Genomic DNA, 15027 nt, shown 5'->3' with positions numbered 1-15027 from the left:
CTCCCCACTTTCTTTGTAATTCTTGACTTTAGAAATGGGAATTCCACTACTGAGAGCTTTTTGTTGTGCAGCCACCTTTCTCAGAGAACACTAACCTACTAAACAACTAACCAAGTCTTCAGGTCACCTTTCTTCTTCCTTTGTGAGAGCAGGAGACAAAAGAACAAGATCTCTCTGCAGGATCTCCTTGGCTATACATCATTCCCACGGTGGATACCTAACCTTTGAGTCAATGTGCAGTCTACACATACACCATAAAACTCAGGTACTAAAGGCAAAGAGTGCTTCCTTAGTTACTTGGATATTTGGCAGAGTAGTTTTTTTCTCTCCCTTAACCTGCTCACACAACTGTCCCTAACTTGCCATTTGTGTACACAACCTGTAAGAAGTGCTATTTTTTAAAGTTATCAACCTAAACAGATCACCACAGCAGAATCCAGAAATTCCAAATAGAAGAAACTGAATCAGGTTTTTTTTTTTTTTAAAGATTTTATTTATTTTATTTTTTCCCCCCAAAGCCCCAGTAGATAGTTGTATGTCATAGCTGCACATCCTTCTAGTTGCTGTATGTGGGACTCGGCCTCAGGATGGACGGAGAAGTGGTGCCTCGATGCACACCCGGGATCCGAACCCGGGCCACCAGCATCGCAGCGCTTGCACTTAACCACCAAGCCACAGGGCCGGCCCTAAACTGAATCAGCTTTAAAGAAAGATAATCAAAATGAAAGGAGTATGAAGAAAAACAGAGTAGCAGATTCTGTAGTTTTTATTACAAAGTTCAAACCCTTTACGTGCTCTGACATTAAATGTCATATATAAGTTCATTGCAAGCAAATCTTTTAAAAAATATACATACTGTATATATTTACATTCAAGTTTGAGTAACTAGTGTCAAGTTGTAGTTCAGGTTCTAATTTTTACCCACCCTGTGGATTTGTTCAGCTACTGACTAAACAGCGATTGTATCTTCACTCAGGCACATGAAGAGGTAGAAACTGGTTTTTAAAGGAAAAAAACAACTACAAGTGCAAATGTGAAGAAGATCATGGAAGCAGCTTAGCTACATCAAGGATACCCTAACAGGCTGTGGTCATCTCAAGAAGCTGAATACGTGTAGCCTCGCCGTTTATTTATTTTTTTAAAAAAAAAGCATTTTTTATTTTTTAGTGAGGAAGATCAGCCCTGAGCTAACATCCATGCTAATCCTCCTCTTTTTGCTGAGGAAGACCAGCTCTGAGCTAACATCTATTGCCAATCCTCCTCCTTTTCTTCCCCCCCCCCAAAGCCCCAGTAGATAGTTGTACGTTGTAGTTGCACGTCCTTCTAGTTGCTGTACGTGGGACGAGGCCTCAGCATGGCCGGAGAAGCGATGCCTCGGTGCGCCGCGGGGATCCGAACCCGGGCCGCCAGCAGCGGAGCACGCGCACTTCACCGCTAAGCCACGGGGCCGGCCCCGTCCTTTAAATTAAAACCAGAAAAACTTCGGGCAGATGCTCTTCTGAGCACATCAGGTGGTTGGCAGAGCTCAGCAATTAATGCTCTGCCACTCTGCACCCAAAATTGCATATGACTAAGTTACGCAACATAGCAGCTGGGCTGGGTGCCTTTTCCCTAAGGCACAACTAATACACAAACACGTGGCTTAAGAGACCTCAAATTAATATCTGTACACTCACAGCCTGGCACTCAGAAGCCGACTAAGATACTTCTCTCTCAAGTGAAACGTCTCGATTAATCTCTGCCCACACCCACCTCCATCCCAAACTAAGTCTAGATAGGGATGGAGTGACCCATGACTTCTGCAGACCAAGGTTCCTCAGCCCAAAGACTAAACCTCATGAAGGCTCTTGGGCCTGAGAAGGGCTCCCTGGGTTCTTGCCAGACTTGGTGGGACTCCTTCCTGAGAGGGGAAGTTGGAGGGAAGCCACAGGGGTGGCTGAGGGCAGAAGCCCTTCTCGTTCCCTTTTCTTCTGTTTCATCCTGCGGTTTTGGAACCAGATTTTGACTTGGGTGTCATTCAGCTGCAAGGAGTTGGCTATCTCGATGCGTCGGGCTCGAGTTAAGTACTTATTGAAATGAAACTCCTTCTCCAGTTCTGTTAGTTGCTTGGTGCTGAAATTGGTGCGGATCGCGCTGGAGGGGCTGGCGGCTCCATACTCGGCGAGTTTGCCTGCAACGTAAAGACAGGGGGTCAACGGGGCCAGAGGACGCGGGGACAGAACGCGGGCGAGCAACGGGGCTACAGTTAGAAACAAAGTCACAGCGCAGCCCTCCTGGGTCTCTGTAAACACACTTGTGCCAGTAGAAACGCTCCACGGAGAGCTCCTTCTTGCAATTATCTCAATGCCTGGCACATTTTCAGAGCGTGTCCTCGGGGCACGCTCCATGGAATTCGCCCACTTTGATAAGGAACGCGTTTCCTCCATAAAACCCAAATCGCTGTCTAGAGGGACAGCTGTGATGCGCTCCCAGCGCAACGCCGCGGAGGAGGCTCCGTCTCCAACCCCAGCTGCGTCGGTCCAAGTCCCAAGTACTCACTTTTTCTAGGGGCGTTCCTCTTCACTTTCATCCACTCGAACGTGCTGAAGGCGGCAGGGAGGCCGGAGGCCGGGGAGGCGCACTTGGGGTAGGCGCCAGGGGCCGGGGACGCGGTCTGGAAGGCCCCAGAGTGGCCGTCGCCTGGCTCTTTGAGACACGCCGGGAAGGGGCCGGGCTCGCCGAAGGCCGCGTAATCCACCTGAGCGCTGAGGAGGAAGGAGCCGCCACCCGAGAAGACGGCCGAGGTGGCGTAGTGGACGTGCGCCCCGCCGTCGTCGGCGGGCCGCCCCAGCGCGCCCGGGAAGTCGTAGGCGGGCCCCGGCCCCAGGAAGCTGTAATCCGCGCCCCGCGCCGCGGCAGGTGCGGCGCCCTGCTCGTAGGCCCCCTCCAGGCTGCACGGCGCGTACGGGGGCGCGGCCGAGGGCGGCGCGGGCGGCGGCGCGGGGGTGGCAGGGGGCGAAGGCGCGGGGCGCGCCGCAGCCAGAGGCAGGCAGCTGACGAAGGCGCTGTCGCCGCTGCCCAGGGGGAAGGCGGGCTGCAGGGCCACGGGCAGGGCGTCGGCGCGGCAGAACTTGGGCGCCAAGCTCAGCACGTCGCCGCCGCCCCCGCCGCCGGCGCCCGACACGTACTCCAGGTAGGAGCTCATGGTTCCGGCCCACCCACCTGAGTGCGCGGGCCGGGGTGCGGGGCCGGGGACCGCCGCGCCTCTGTACCCGCGCTGCCCTTACCGAGCCATGGCAAGCAAGCCGGCGGTAAATAGTGGCCTAATATAGTGGCGGGGGTGACCACGTGGCGCAGGCCGGCCAATGGGCGCCTTCCCCGCACGGCCCGGGTCCAGACTGGCGCGCAGCTCCACGCGCCCGCCCCGCCGCCAACTTTGCCAAACCTGCGGGAGGCCGCCGCCCAGCGCCCCCAGGCCCGGGGGAGAGCCGGCACCGCCCAGGGGCCGCCTGGGGAAGGGCGGGGCGAGAGCGCAGGATGCCTGCTCCCTGGGCAGGTATGGGATGAGGCGGGGGGGAGAAAGGCGGGACTGGCCGCTCGGGGGAGGGCGAGAGGATGGAGAGGGCGAGAGCTAGTTCTTCTGGACCGTGGGTGGCTAGTCCCTCGAGAGCGGATTGTGCGCGCCGCGGTGTGGAAGAGGTTACAAGGGAGCGTGGAGCTCGGCCCGTGGGGACTGCTCCTAGCCCTTCTCCAGGGAAGGTAAAGTTATTCCTCTTCCCTTTCTCTCGGAGTTCTATGTGCTTTCGGTTTCCTTGGCACTGGTGTTATCCCTTTCCTAAACCTGGAGTAGATGTTTGAATTTCCCTCTTTTCCCCCTCCCGCCGATCCATGGGACTCAATTTTATGCTGTAGGTGCTGTGTTCCTGGTGAGGCACAAAATCTTCACTTTTAGACTAGATATTCACGTTACTTCGCAGCATTCCCTTCATCTTCCACTCCTTCCATTTGTGGCGGCATGATAAGGGCGAGTGTTGGGGTGCCAGGTTTTGATTTGGACAGAAGATAAAGTTTTTGCCTAGTGGGGAAGTTTAGCCGATTTCCGCCTCTGACTAGGTTGTCAAAATAAAGCATCTGCCCTTGTGGTGGAGCGCTCGCTCGTGGTGCTCCTCTCTGGGAGGCTGGCACACGCACCGGTGCTGCGCACGCTTTCGCCAACTCGCTTGGCTCGAGAGCGCAAAGGCTTCCCAGGGACGGGTCAGATCTCAGAGGTTTGGACGGGCTTGTACCTCGAAGCAATTAAAGCTTCTGTTCCATCAGATAAGTGCTGCGTCGTCTCTTGCAGTGAAATCTGAGGGCTCACAACGTTAATGGGCTCACGTCTTTCCCTTGATAATATGGTTTTGTTTACTGAGTGTAGAGAGCCGGGAAATAAAAGTGCAACTGGCACAGGAAATGAAGAGTAGAGGAGTTACAGAGACAAGCTTTACATTGACAAACTTTCCAACTTCCTTGAACATTTCTTTTAATGTTTCCCACTCTGTGGCTGTTGGAAAATAACAAATTAAATAAATAAGTGTTATTTACACACAGCAGTAGTGAAAGAGGGTGGTTTCCTAAAACTCTGTGTGAGTCAAGAGTCCTCTTGGCTTGTTCAAGTGCCCTTGAGAACTTGATCTGTTACAGCCTCTGAGTTATGGTGACCGAGGTTTTGTTATTGTTTTACTGATCCACTTGTCATGAAAGAGCGATTGAGCCCTTGCCTAAAATTCCACTCTGAGAAAGTCTGGAAAATAGGAGCCATCACAGTCCAGGGAGCTGGTTCCTTACAGGGATGTGAACTTGTGGATAAACAAAGCAACACCAAAAGTGTTAGTGCTGGTGAGGCTGAAGCTGAGCCAAGATGGGGAGGGCAGCAGGTAGAGGGTAGACACCTAGAGGGTAGACACAAAGCTAAAGGGGTTGGGGGTTCCTGCTCTGCTGAAATTCTTGGATTTGATTGGGAAGTAGAATCCTGTGCTAAAATAGCCCTTCAAGGGCTGGCCCCCTGGCTTCGCGGTTAAGTTCACGCCCTCCGCTGCTGGCGGCCCGGGTTTGGATCCCGGGTGCACCCCGACGCACCGCTTCTCCGGCCATGCTGAGGCCGCGTCCCATATACAGCAGCTAGAAGGCTGTGCAACTACGACATACAACTATCTACTGGGGCTTTGGGGGAAAAAATAAATAAATAAAATTAAAAAAAATAGCCCTTCAAACTTGATGTTGCTACTTCAGTTTTCTTCTGTAGCCAATCAGATTACAAAGGTCCTAGATCATTTTTTGAAAAGAGAAAGGTAAAGGCTCTTCTCTAGCACCCTGGTCAGGAGATGATAGAGTTGTTCAGACCTAGTTCAGGCTTCAAAGGTAGAAGCATCTCTTCACTGTCCTCTCTCTGTGCCCTTAACGCAAAAGTATCAGCAAGTTCGATGCTGCTGAGTTCACAATGCCCCCTCATCCATCCCTGGCTAGACTGTAATAGCCAATTTTTACCAGCGTAATGTCCCAGCTCTCACACTCCTATTTCAAAACTGTAAGCCTCGCTCTCAGAAGGTACTCATCTGATCATAACTCCTAGGCCCAAAGGACCCAGAAGGTCCAGAAGAATGGCCTTGTAAACTTCTCTGGAGAAGATGTCCAGCTGCCTGCAACCCAGGATGTAGGACAGAAAACCCAGCCTGAATGTCTGGCAAATCTGAGCAAAACCTATCAAATTAAGAGCCTTGTCTCTAAGGTTTCAGGAAAACCAGGCAGGCAGCCCAGGTGCCTTGGCAACCTTCATTGCGACAAGGACCAGGTTTTTGCTGTTAAGCATTTGGGGCAAAGGTTGGGTCCTTCCTGTCACAATTAAACATTGACTTTGATGCACCCATGAGCTGTCCACACTATTTCCCTGAAGCAAAATTTTGGAGGTTGATCTTTTGGTGAGGGAATATGTCCTAAAAGAGAATGAGATTTTTTAAACGTTGTGTTTTGCTTTCACAGCTGTGCGTGAGACTAGATGAATGGGGTGTTTAACGTTTGTTCAGATCCAATAGTAATTCCCTGATAATTGCATAGAGAGCTACATTCTGTGCATCCTTCTCTCTATTCCTCTTAATCTCCCAGTCTTGGGCATATCCTACACCTTGGGGCTCAGAGTTGCCATCTCCACTCCTGGGCTGGTTCTTGACTTGCTCAGGTTGGAAATCAGGACTCTGGTCATCTCAGACTCAGATTCAACAAACATTTGCCAAGGACCTACTGTGTAAGAACCTTTTGCTAGGGGAGTTCTAGGCTGGGAAAAAAGATATTCTCAAACCAAAGGAACAAGGGATTCATTTCTGGTGCAAGTCTTAGCTATACCATAGCTATACTTAGCTAAATCTATTCCAGAAGAATCTGGATCTATAATTTTCTAAGGAGAGAGTGGAAGATATTGGGGGAAGTGTGGTAGAAAGATGTGAATATAGGATATTATGAGTAACTTTAAAGTTTGTCTCCTAGATGTTTACAGGGTATGGGAGAAGTATCTTACTAATTTTATTGCTTGTTCAAGTCATGAATTCCCCAGGGTCACTTGCCCAGCTGGGTCCCCATGCTGTGAATTCTCAGCTGGAGGTGACAGCAGAGGGGCCTGATTGCCAGGTTGTGTTTGATGTAGGAATGCTTTGAAATCTCTCCCATCCTGCTCACCACAGCAACCACCCCCTACCCACCCCCATCACTACCTTTCTCTCCCATTTGAACAACAACAAGTTTCTTTTCTGAAGACAGAAGTGATAGAGGGTAGCGGTCTGGTCTTCTGTCTGTTTACAGTTGTTCCCAAGAAGCCTCTTGCAACCCCTGTCCACAAGCCCCACCGTGTTACCCCTTGGAGATACTTGAGCACATGCAAACTCTTGGCTCCACAGCCCCAAAGGATAGAAAGGCTCTTGCTTGTTGGGGTAAAAAGAAGGGAGGAGTCTTCTCTTAAGCAAGATTTGCAGTTCTGGGCAGCATCCTTCAGTCATCCCAGGGTGGAGGTGGGGATGAAAGGGATCCTAAGGACAGGAATTCTAAACCTGGTGGAAGTCTGATAACGTGACCCTTCCTGAGGAAAACAGTTTAGAGTGCTGTGTCTTTCCCTGAGAGCTTTATGAATGAAAGGCTCATGGGTCAAGTCCATGCCCGGCACACAGTAGCCATTTAATAAATGTTTATTGGATAGAAATAAAAATGGACAGAATGGTGTGTCTTCACCATGACTAACATTGGCTAAAGGATATCCTTAGATTATTGGCTCCCAAAACCACTTCATGTGGGTAGGAATCACCATAGAAGCTTGTTTAAAATTACAGGTTCCTCAGCCTACCCCCAGAGATTTTAATCCAATAGGTCTGACTCAGGAATCTTTAATTTTGTGTGTATGTGAGGAAGATTAGCCCTGGGCTAACATCCATGCCCATCTTCCTCTACTTTATATGGGCCGCTGCCACAGCATGGCTTGACAAGTGGTGCCTAGGTCCACACCTGGGATCCGAACCTGTGAACCCCGGGCCGCTGAAGCAGAGCCTGTGAACTTAACCACTATGCCACCGGGCTGGCCCTGAGGAGTCTTTATTTTTAATAAGCCTCTTGGGTGATTCTAAAGCAAGCTTTCTTGGAGCCACACTTATGGAATTTTTGCTTTAGGAGCTTGGGGTGGGGGGCCAATGTGGGGAGAGAGGGATGATTCTGTGGGAGGTGCCCTTGACCAGCATAATGGGAGCTCATGGCTAGCTGGAGCATGAGTATACCTGAAAAGTGTCCAGAAGCCTGGTGGGTGGTAGGGGCAGAGAGGTCAATGTCAAGGTCAAACTTAAGTGTAGTTGGGCTGAAGTTCCAGAAAATATCCTTAGGTAGTTGGTAGGAGTTTCCCAAGTTTTGCTGACACAATAGTGCTTTGCAGAGACCTGGCTCACTTCTGCTCCTTGCCACTTCCCTAACTCAGCTTTGAGGATGCCAGTGGGGGAGAAAGGGAAAAGGATTTGTCTTTCCCAGTCTCTAGAGAAAATTTAGAGTGGTTCTGAGGCAATGGGAAGAAGGAAGGAGTAGAAATGGGGGTCTCAAGAGGGAGGAGCCAACTCTCATTTCCTTCCATCCCTCCCACATTGTCTGGAATGAGCATTTGAGCCCCAGGCATCCAGAAGGGGCAAAATATCCCTTCATCTAAGCGGTAACTCTTCCTCTGGCTAAAGACTGACCTTACAAAGCATAAGATGTCAATGCTAAAAGGCCACTTAGAGATAAGTGACATCAAAGCCCTCACTTTAGAGAGGAAGTCACTTCACTCAGAGGTTAAAAGGCAAAGCCAGCCTGCAAAAAATGAGAGAAGCAACTTGGGTCTCTTGACTCTCAGCAGTCTGCTGCCTTTCCACAGTCTGCCACAAGAGAGGAGTAGGGCAGCCCCTCCTCTGCACCATGGCGGCCTCAACGCTGAGTGAGCAGAGCATTGTTCAAGGAGGCACCCTCGTTGGGAGAACACACAGTGTTTGACTGGGAGGCCTCCTGTGCCCCTTTGGGATTTGTGTGCCAAATTCGTGCTCCAGACTTCTGAGGCCCCACCTGGAGCTACTCCTGCAAGAGAGGACAAAGGTGGACCTGGGTTCCCACCCCCTCCATCAAGCAAGGGTAAAGGATCCCCTCAATTCTTGCCGAGCTTCATCAGCATCAGGGCCCTGGGGGGACAAAACAAGAGGTGTGGCTAGATTAATGTAGCTGGATAGAGCAAGTACAAATACGGACATGTGTAAACACACACAGGTACACCCAGGTCAGTTACATTTGTACTGCTCATTTATTTTTTTGCTCCTTTATTTTTTAAATAGGTAGTAAATTTAAATTTTCATAGTTCGAGATTCAAAGGGTACATAAGGATATGCAGTGAAGATCTTTCTCCCACCCTCGTCCCCAGCCACCTAGTTCCCCTTCACATAGGCACCAACTTTGTGAGTTTCTTGTATATCTTTCCAGAGATACTTTATACCTATACAATTATATATGTGTGTGTGTGTCTCCCCACATTTTTTTACACAAGTGATAGCATATTAGATAGACTGTTTTGTACCATGCTTTTCCCCCTATTGTATCTTGAAGATCATTTCATATAAATGCAGACAGAACTTCTTGGTTTATTTTTACAACTTCATGCTGTTCTACTGTATACATCTACCACAATTTATTTAGACAGTCCCTTACTAATGAGCATTTAGCTTATTTTCAATCTTTTGATACTACAAACACATGTTCAAGTTTTTACCTATTGAAAAATTCCTAGATGTGAAATTACTTAGTCGAAAGTACATGCACTCGCAATTTTGATGCATATTGCCAAATTGCTCTCCTTAGAAGTGAATCAGTTTACACTGCTACCAGCAACATATGAGAATTCCTGTTTCCTCACAACCTTGCCAAATCAGTGGGATATTAAAGTTTTATATTTTTGCCAATCTGGTAAGTGAAAAATAATACCTTGAACTTACCCTTCTAGCATCTCCAAAAATGTCATTCTTCCTTATCTTATTTGATCCCTTCATAATTCCATTTTACAAATGGTAATACTGACACAGAAAAGATAACTTGCTGTAGTCACACACAATGTAAATGGACAGGGTCAGATGTTCAGCATTCTTTCCTATACTGCACTGTGCCACAAGGAAGCTTAAGGAGGTTCAAAGGGAGTGGGTAGCTTTGAGCATTTGCTGAAAGACACATGATATAGAAAAGCACAGAAGCTTTCTAACATATCCTAAGAGGCCTCTTCTTTAGTGGTCTGATACCAAGACCACATTTCTGCATGAGTCCTCTGGAGAGTACTCTCCGGAAGCAGAGGGGCTCTGATTAGCAATCTGATCTGACCTAGTCCTAAACTTTAGCTTGGATTCAATATCTAGGAAGCAGTATGGTGTTGTTTTTAATTTCCCTGAGACTTATTTCTCAGTAGCGACCCAGGATGTAAGTATTGATCAGCATGGTGTGGGTAAGAGGATGTTTTCCCTAGATTTTACCTTTCTATAGGACACTCACTTGGACCTGGTTAAGATAATACCTAACATCCACACACACTGCTCGGATGATAAACTTATGAGGTAGATATCTTTATTGACCATTTCATTGATGATGAAACTGAAGGCCAGAAAGATTAAGTGAATTACTTAGGGTCATACAATGTATCAGTTAGCAAAGCAGAAAACACAATGTAGACCTAAAACTGAACTCATTGGTTTCCCCTGCAAAGTCTTCTCTTCCCCCTCCTTTACTCATTTTGGTGAATGGCCTATTTACTCAAGTCCTTACAATAGAAACCTGGGTATTAACATCCACAACTGCTCTTTCACTCACCCAGTTGACCACCAAGTCTGTGAATTTGTCCTCCTACATGACTCTCCTCTTCATCCTTGTTACCTGCGTGCCTCTCTAGGCTGGATTATTTCATTTTTTGTTCTTCTTGCCTCCTATCTCTCCTTTCTCCGATCAGACACGGTACCCCCAAGAGTTAGCTTTCCAAATAATGATCTCATATCCGAGTTTAAAACCTTCAGTGGCTCCCCGTTGCCTGTAGATTAAGGCCAGATCGCTTGCCTTGGACCTTATACAGCCTCTCTTTCCAGCCAGATGCCCCACTCCTAACTGCTCTCCTTGTTCCAGGTCCAGACCTTGCTCTTTCTTCCCTCCCTGCTTTTGCATGTGTGGCTCTCTCCACTTGGTATGTCCCTCCTTCCTAGGCCTAAAAAACTCCTATGCTTTGGGAACCCAAATTCAGCTCTGCTGAGAAGCCTTTTTTGACAGTACAATACTGTTAGTGTCTCCTTCCCTGCATTCCAGGATCATTTCAGCCACACCCCTGTTATAGCATCTGTCACAGTTTTAGGATTCTTTTTATCCCCCAGTAGATGGAAGGGCTCACACCGTTAGTGACTCATTTTTGTATCCCAGAGCCCAGCACAGTGCACATAGAAGCTGTTCAGTGCTGGTGCTGGTGAAAGGCAAGGAGAAAGGGACAGACTCTGAACCAAGGAGAACAGGACCAGTATTTTAATTGCTCAGTGAGATCAGGACACTGTGCAAGACTTAATGCTTCAAGTTTATATCTATCTGAAGCAAAATGATAGTAGACTATTTCTCCAAAACAAGTTAATTTCCACTCAAAAAGATTATGAGAGAGAAGAGGACTAAAGAGATGGGGGAGAAAGCTGAGACTTTCTGTCCTTCAGGGCTCTTTCCTATGGGCTGAGGCAGCACATTTAGCTAACCAGAAACTACTCAGCTGATGTCACTCAGAAAAAAGCTAAAAGAGGAGGTAGTCCAGAACTTTCTTAGAATTTACAAAGAGGACACATGTGCCACTCCAAGTATAAGAATGCTTCACCACCCACTCACCCACACCCTCCTGCTGTAAACAGCTCTAATGCAAATGACGCCCCCCACCCTTGCAGTCTCTCCCTTTATGGTGTTTCTAAAATGAAGCCGAAAGAGCTGAAGTAAAAATACTCAACTCCTTCCTCCACATCACAAGAGAGGAGAGGCATATCATTGTGGTTGGTGTTTTAAGTCTATTTTTATTGTTATTTTAAATGGCATTCAGGTTTAGTTCCAAGTTCAACAGAGGTCTTTTCCTGCTTCCTCCCACACAAATACTCCTGCAGGTAAATAAGGGAACTAAACTAGTTCAGACTCTCTCCTCTGAATTTTAGTCCCTCGGGACATCTTTTTCAAACTCAGTCTGCAAGAACCTTCTGACCTACTGAAATTCTTCTTGCCCCGTCTTCAGAGATGGATTTGACCCTTTCTGGGTTAGAGAGCAGCGTTTATGGGTGTCACTTGGGCAAGCAGGAGGTGGGAAAGGGGGGTCGGGGTCATGCGGAATCACTGTGGGTCAGGGGCGGGAGTGAGGGCCCCGCGTGTTGGGAGGGCGCTGGGCACCCTCCGTGGTCCGAGGGCGCGGCCAGCGGGCGGCAGTGCTGGCCCCGCGTACGGTGGGGACCGGCGGCGCGTCCCTGGGGCCTGGCGCGGCGGAGCGTGGGGCGGCGGGTCGCGCCCTCCGGGAGCGCTCACCCTGCGCGCCTGCGCCGCCTCCGCTCGCGGTTTCTGCTCGGATTCCAGCTGGCCCAGCCTTGCTCTGAAGTAGGAGGAACCGCTGTCGAGCGAAAAGTGCACACCGGGTGATTGATGAACTCTTAATAGGACAAACCTCGCGCGCTCCGCGCCCTAGACACACACACAGAAGACTCCTTCACCCCGGCCCCCGCCCCAGGCCGCCTCGCCGGAGGGGGGACGCGGCCGCCAGCCGGCTGCGTGATTAACTCACCGTTTGTCTTTCCGAAAGTGCTCCAGGTGGATTCGGGAGCACCACCCTCCCCCCACCGTTCCCTGGTCCCGGGTCCCCCCGCTGCAGCCCGGCCGCTCCCGCGCCCCGCCGACTGCGCCCGCCGCTGGCCCGGAGAGCGCCGAGCGAGCGCGTCACATGGTGGCGCGGGCCCCGCCGGCCTTTGTGCCGCGCGACCGCCCGACCGCCGAGGGGAGGCGGCGGCTATTGTTCCCCGCTGGGAGGGAGGCGCTCAGACTCCGGGTCCGCGCTAGCCGCCTCCCCAGAGCGTCCCCAGGTCCGAGGACGGGTGGAGGCTTCCTTTGTGTGTTCTCTGCCTGCGGCAGGGACGGCGTCGTTGCTGCCCCAAGGGGCGGCAGACGGGGGTGAGGGAGGTTGGTGCCAGCTCTGCCACTGCCTGGAGCTCAGCTCACCCGACCCAGTTTCGAGCTTCGCCCTTGCTGAGGAGGTGGGGAGGGATGTGGTATTTGTAGGGCAGCCTTTGAACAACAGAGCCATCAAAAGGCCTTCTCCCCAGCTTCTCCTTCAGAAAGGCCCTGCCCCAACAGGTCCTCTTAGCCTGACTTGAGGCCTGCTTCGCCAGCAATGACACTTCATCTGTATGAAGGTTCTCCACCAATCCTGATTTAAATTATCTCCTCCTTGGGCTCTTACGAATGGTAAAACCCTATTTTCATGATTTTCCAGATATTATTCTTCCAGAAAAAATGATGCAGACTAGCTATAGGAACCAGTCAAGATATTTTGCTACAAGATCTAGGACAAGAGGACTTATCAAGTATCTCCCACCTTGTGGATCTCCTGGGGACCCTTCACCTGCTTCTTCTACTGCAAATGATTGGACATCCATCTCCCTGGGCTCTTCCGGCTGGACCTGGCCTCGAAGTGAGTCCTTTGGATTGTCTTTCTACTTTTCCAACTTGCCAAGGTGGGTATGAGACCTGAGGGAAGTGTTTAGGCATGGGTTTTAGGTCAGGTATATAAATCCATTTGGCACCAACTTTGGGCCCCCAAAATGAGGGCATTTGTGGCTGGAGTAGAAGACAAGGGAACAATGAAAACTAAGGTTTTTTCCTCTGTGGTGATCCTGTCCACCACCAGCGCTACCAATGCAGTCAGTGCAGAGGATTCATCTACCCAATCTTTTTTCTCTCTATTCAGGCCTTTGCAAGAGAGATCTAAGTGAGCCAGTCCTCAGAGGTGGTGAGGGCATGGCTGGCAGTCTCAGCTCCCTGTGCCCAACGTGTCTAGGGATAGGTCTGTTCACCCATGCCCTAGCTATATCCTCTCTGGGAAGTTGCAGTGCCCTGAAGTGATCAGGCTATAGGCCCATGGCGACTAGAGCCTTCTGCCTCTGTTTTTATTTAATACAAACTTCTGTTCATTCTATTCTTTTCTTACAGTTTCTGAAAGAAGGACCAGAGTAAAGCCAGGAACTCCCAGATGAAGAGGACATTCCTGGATCTGTAACTGGGATTAACCAATTCTTGACTTCAGGAGGGAGTTTTAACTAATTCTCAGGATAAAGTGAAAACACGCCTATGACTGTCCTTTGAGTACTGAAGGTGTAAACAAGCTTCTGGCTCCCCCAGGTCAAGCAGAGAAACACTTTTATTAGGATGTTGGGTTCCTTCTTTGTTATTCAGACGTACACCCACACACATCCTCTTCACCCTCCCTAATGAAAAACCTCAACAGATGGAGAGCCTAGGCTCCCAAGCCTGCTGGCTGAGAAGATGCACTTCACTCAAGGGTCAGTTGCCTGGTATGGAATGGGGGAGGGAGAAGAGACAAGTAGCTAATGTAGGTAATCACTATCTTTTAATACTCCTTACAGATAGAAATTCAAAAAATCCTATTCAGCAAGGTTAGCAGCCTCTGGGGCCTGGGAAACCAATTTGGTTGATGTGTGTCTGTTAGGGACTGGGCTGGGGGCTGCACCAAAGGGAAGTACTCACTCTATATTCTCTCCCTCTCTCTCATTTGAAAGCCTGTACAAAGAAATGGTACAAATGGATGGTTAACTTAATAATTCCATCACAGGTGGATTTTTCTCTGTCACGTCCCTGGATGAGGCTAAGGTCTGAAAGCCAGGAGGCAGAATATGTACTTAATCGCCCTTTCTTACCGCCTTTCCAGGGGCCGGGACTAGTCTTCAGGCCTTTCCTCTGCAACTTCCCCATCCCCCTGGCTAGCTCAGTTGGGTCTTCTCACTCCACTCCAGGCTGGGTCCTGAGTTTCTCCTGGTAGCCAGGGCAAGCACTCCCTCTGCCTAAATCTCTTTCCCCACCCCCACGTTCCATTTTGCAGCGGACCGTTGCCACTGCCTCACCTCTACCTTCCGTTAATTCAGATCTGTTTGCCTGGACAGAACAACCAGGGGCTCCCAAACGACTGCCACCTCCCATCCATGGGCCTGGGCTTGCGGCCCTGACCCCTTTCTTCAGGCTTCAGGAGGATCCCCCACAAGCTCGCTGATTCCCGTCTCCCCCAAAGCAGTCTCTGTGGGGAAAAAAAGCAGAGCTGGCCAAGGGCTGAGCCAGAGAGCCTTTTCCTCTGCTTAGGCAAACGAGGGTGAACCTTTCAGAGACCACTGGCTGAGCGAGGCCCGGCCCTTTCCCACCTCCCGGCGCCAGCCCAGCGCTGCCTTTGTGTGGCCTTGCCCGCCGCCGAGCCCGTGGGCGAGCCGC

General features: G+C 50.0%; 1 protein-coding gene and 1 long non-coding RNA gene across 2 annotated transcripts; one reads left to right on the top strand and one right to left on the bottom strand.

The window, feature by feature from the left end:
- Positions 1 to 1277: 1277 nt before the first annotated feature.
- Positions 1278 to 3238, bottom strand: HOXD1 (homeobox D1). Its single transcript, XM_004426658.3, has 2 exons — positions 2539 to 3238; positions 1278 to 2170 (listed from the first exon to the last, which is right to left on the bottom strand). Exons 1-2 carry the CDS (start codon positions 3182 to 3184, stop codon positions 1836 to 1838), a joined length of 981 nt encoding a protein of 326 aa, XP_004426715.1. The 5' UTR covers positions 3185 to 3238; the 3' UTR covers positions 1278 to 1835.
- A 364-nt stretch (positions 3239 to 3602) lies between these two features.
- LOC147916310 (uncharacterized) lies at positions 3603 to 14372 on the top strand. Its single transcript, XR_015553224.1, has 3 exons — positions 3603 to 3738; positions 13025 to 13222; positions 13741 to 14372. It is a non-coding gene; the product is annotated as an uncharacterized LOC147916310 (long non-coding RNA).
- Positions 14373 to 15027: the final 655 nt, after the last annotated feature.

The sequence above is a fragment of the Ceratotherium simum genome, chromosome 9 (genome assembly GCF_057802395.1).
Source record: "Ceratotherium simum simum isolate JZ-2026a chromosome 9, ASM5780239v1, whole genome shotgun sequence".
Taxonomy (NCBI): Eukaryota; Metazoa; Chordata; class Mammalia; order Perissodactyla; family Rhinocerotidae; genus Ceratotherium; species Ceratotherium simum.
Note: the sequence above shows the minus strand (reverse complement) of the source record. Positions and strands in the feature narration are given on the sequence as shown.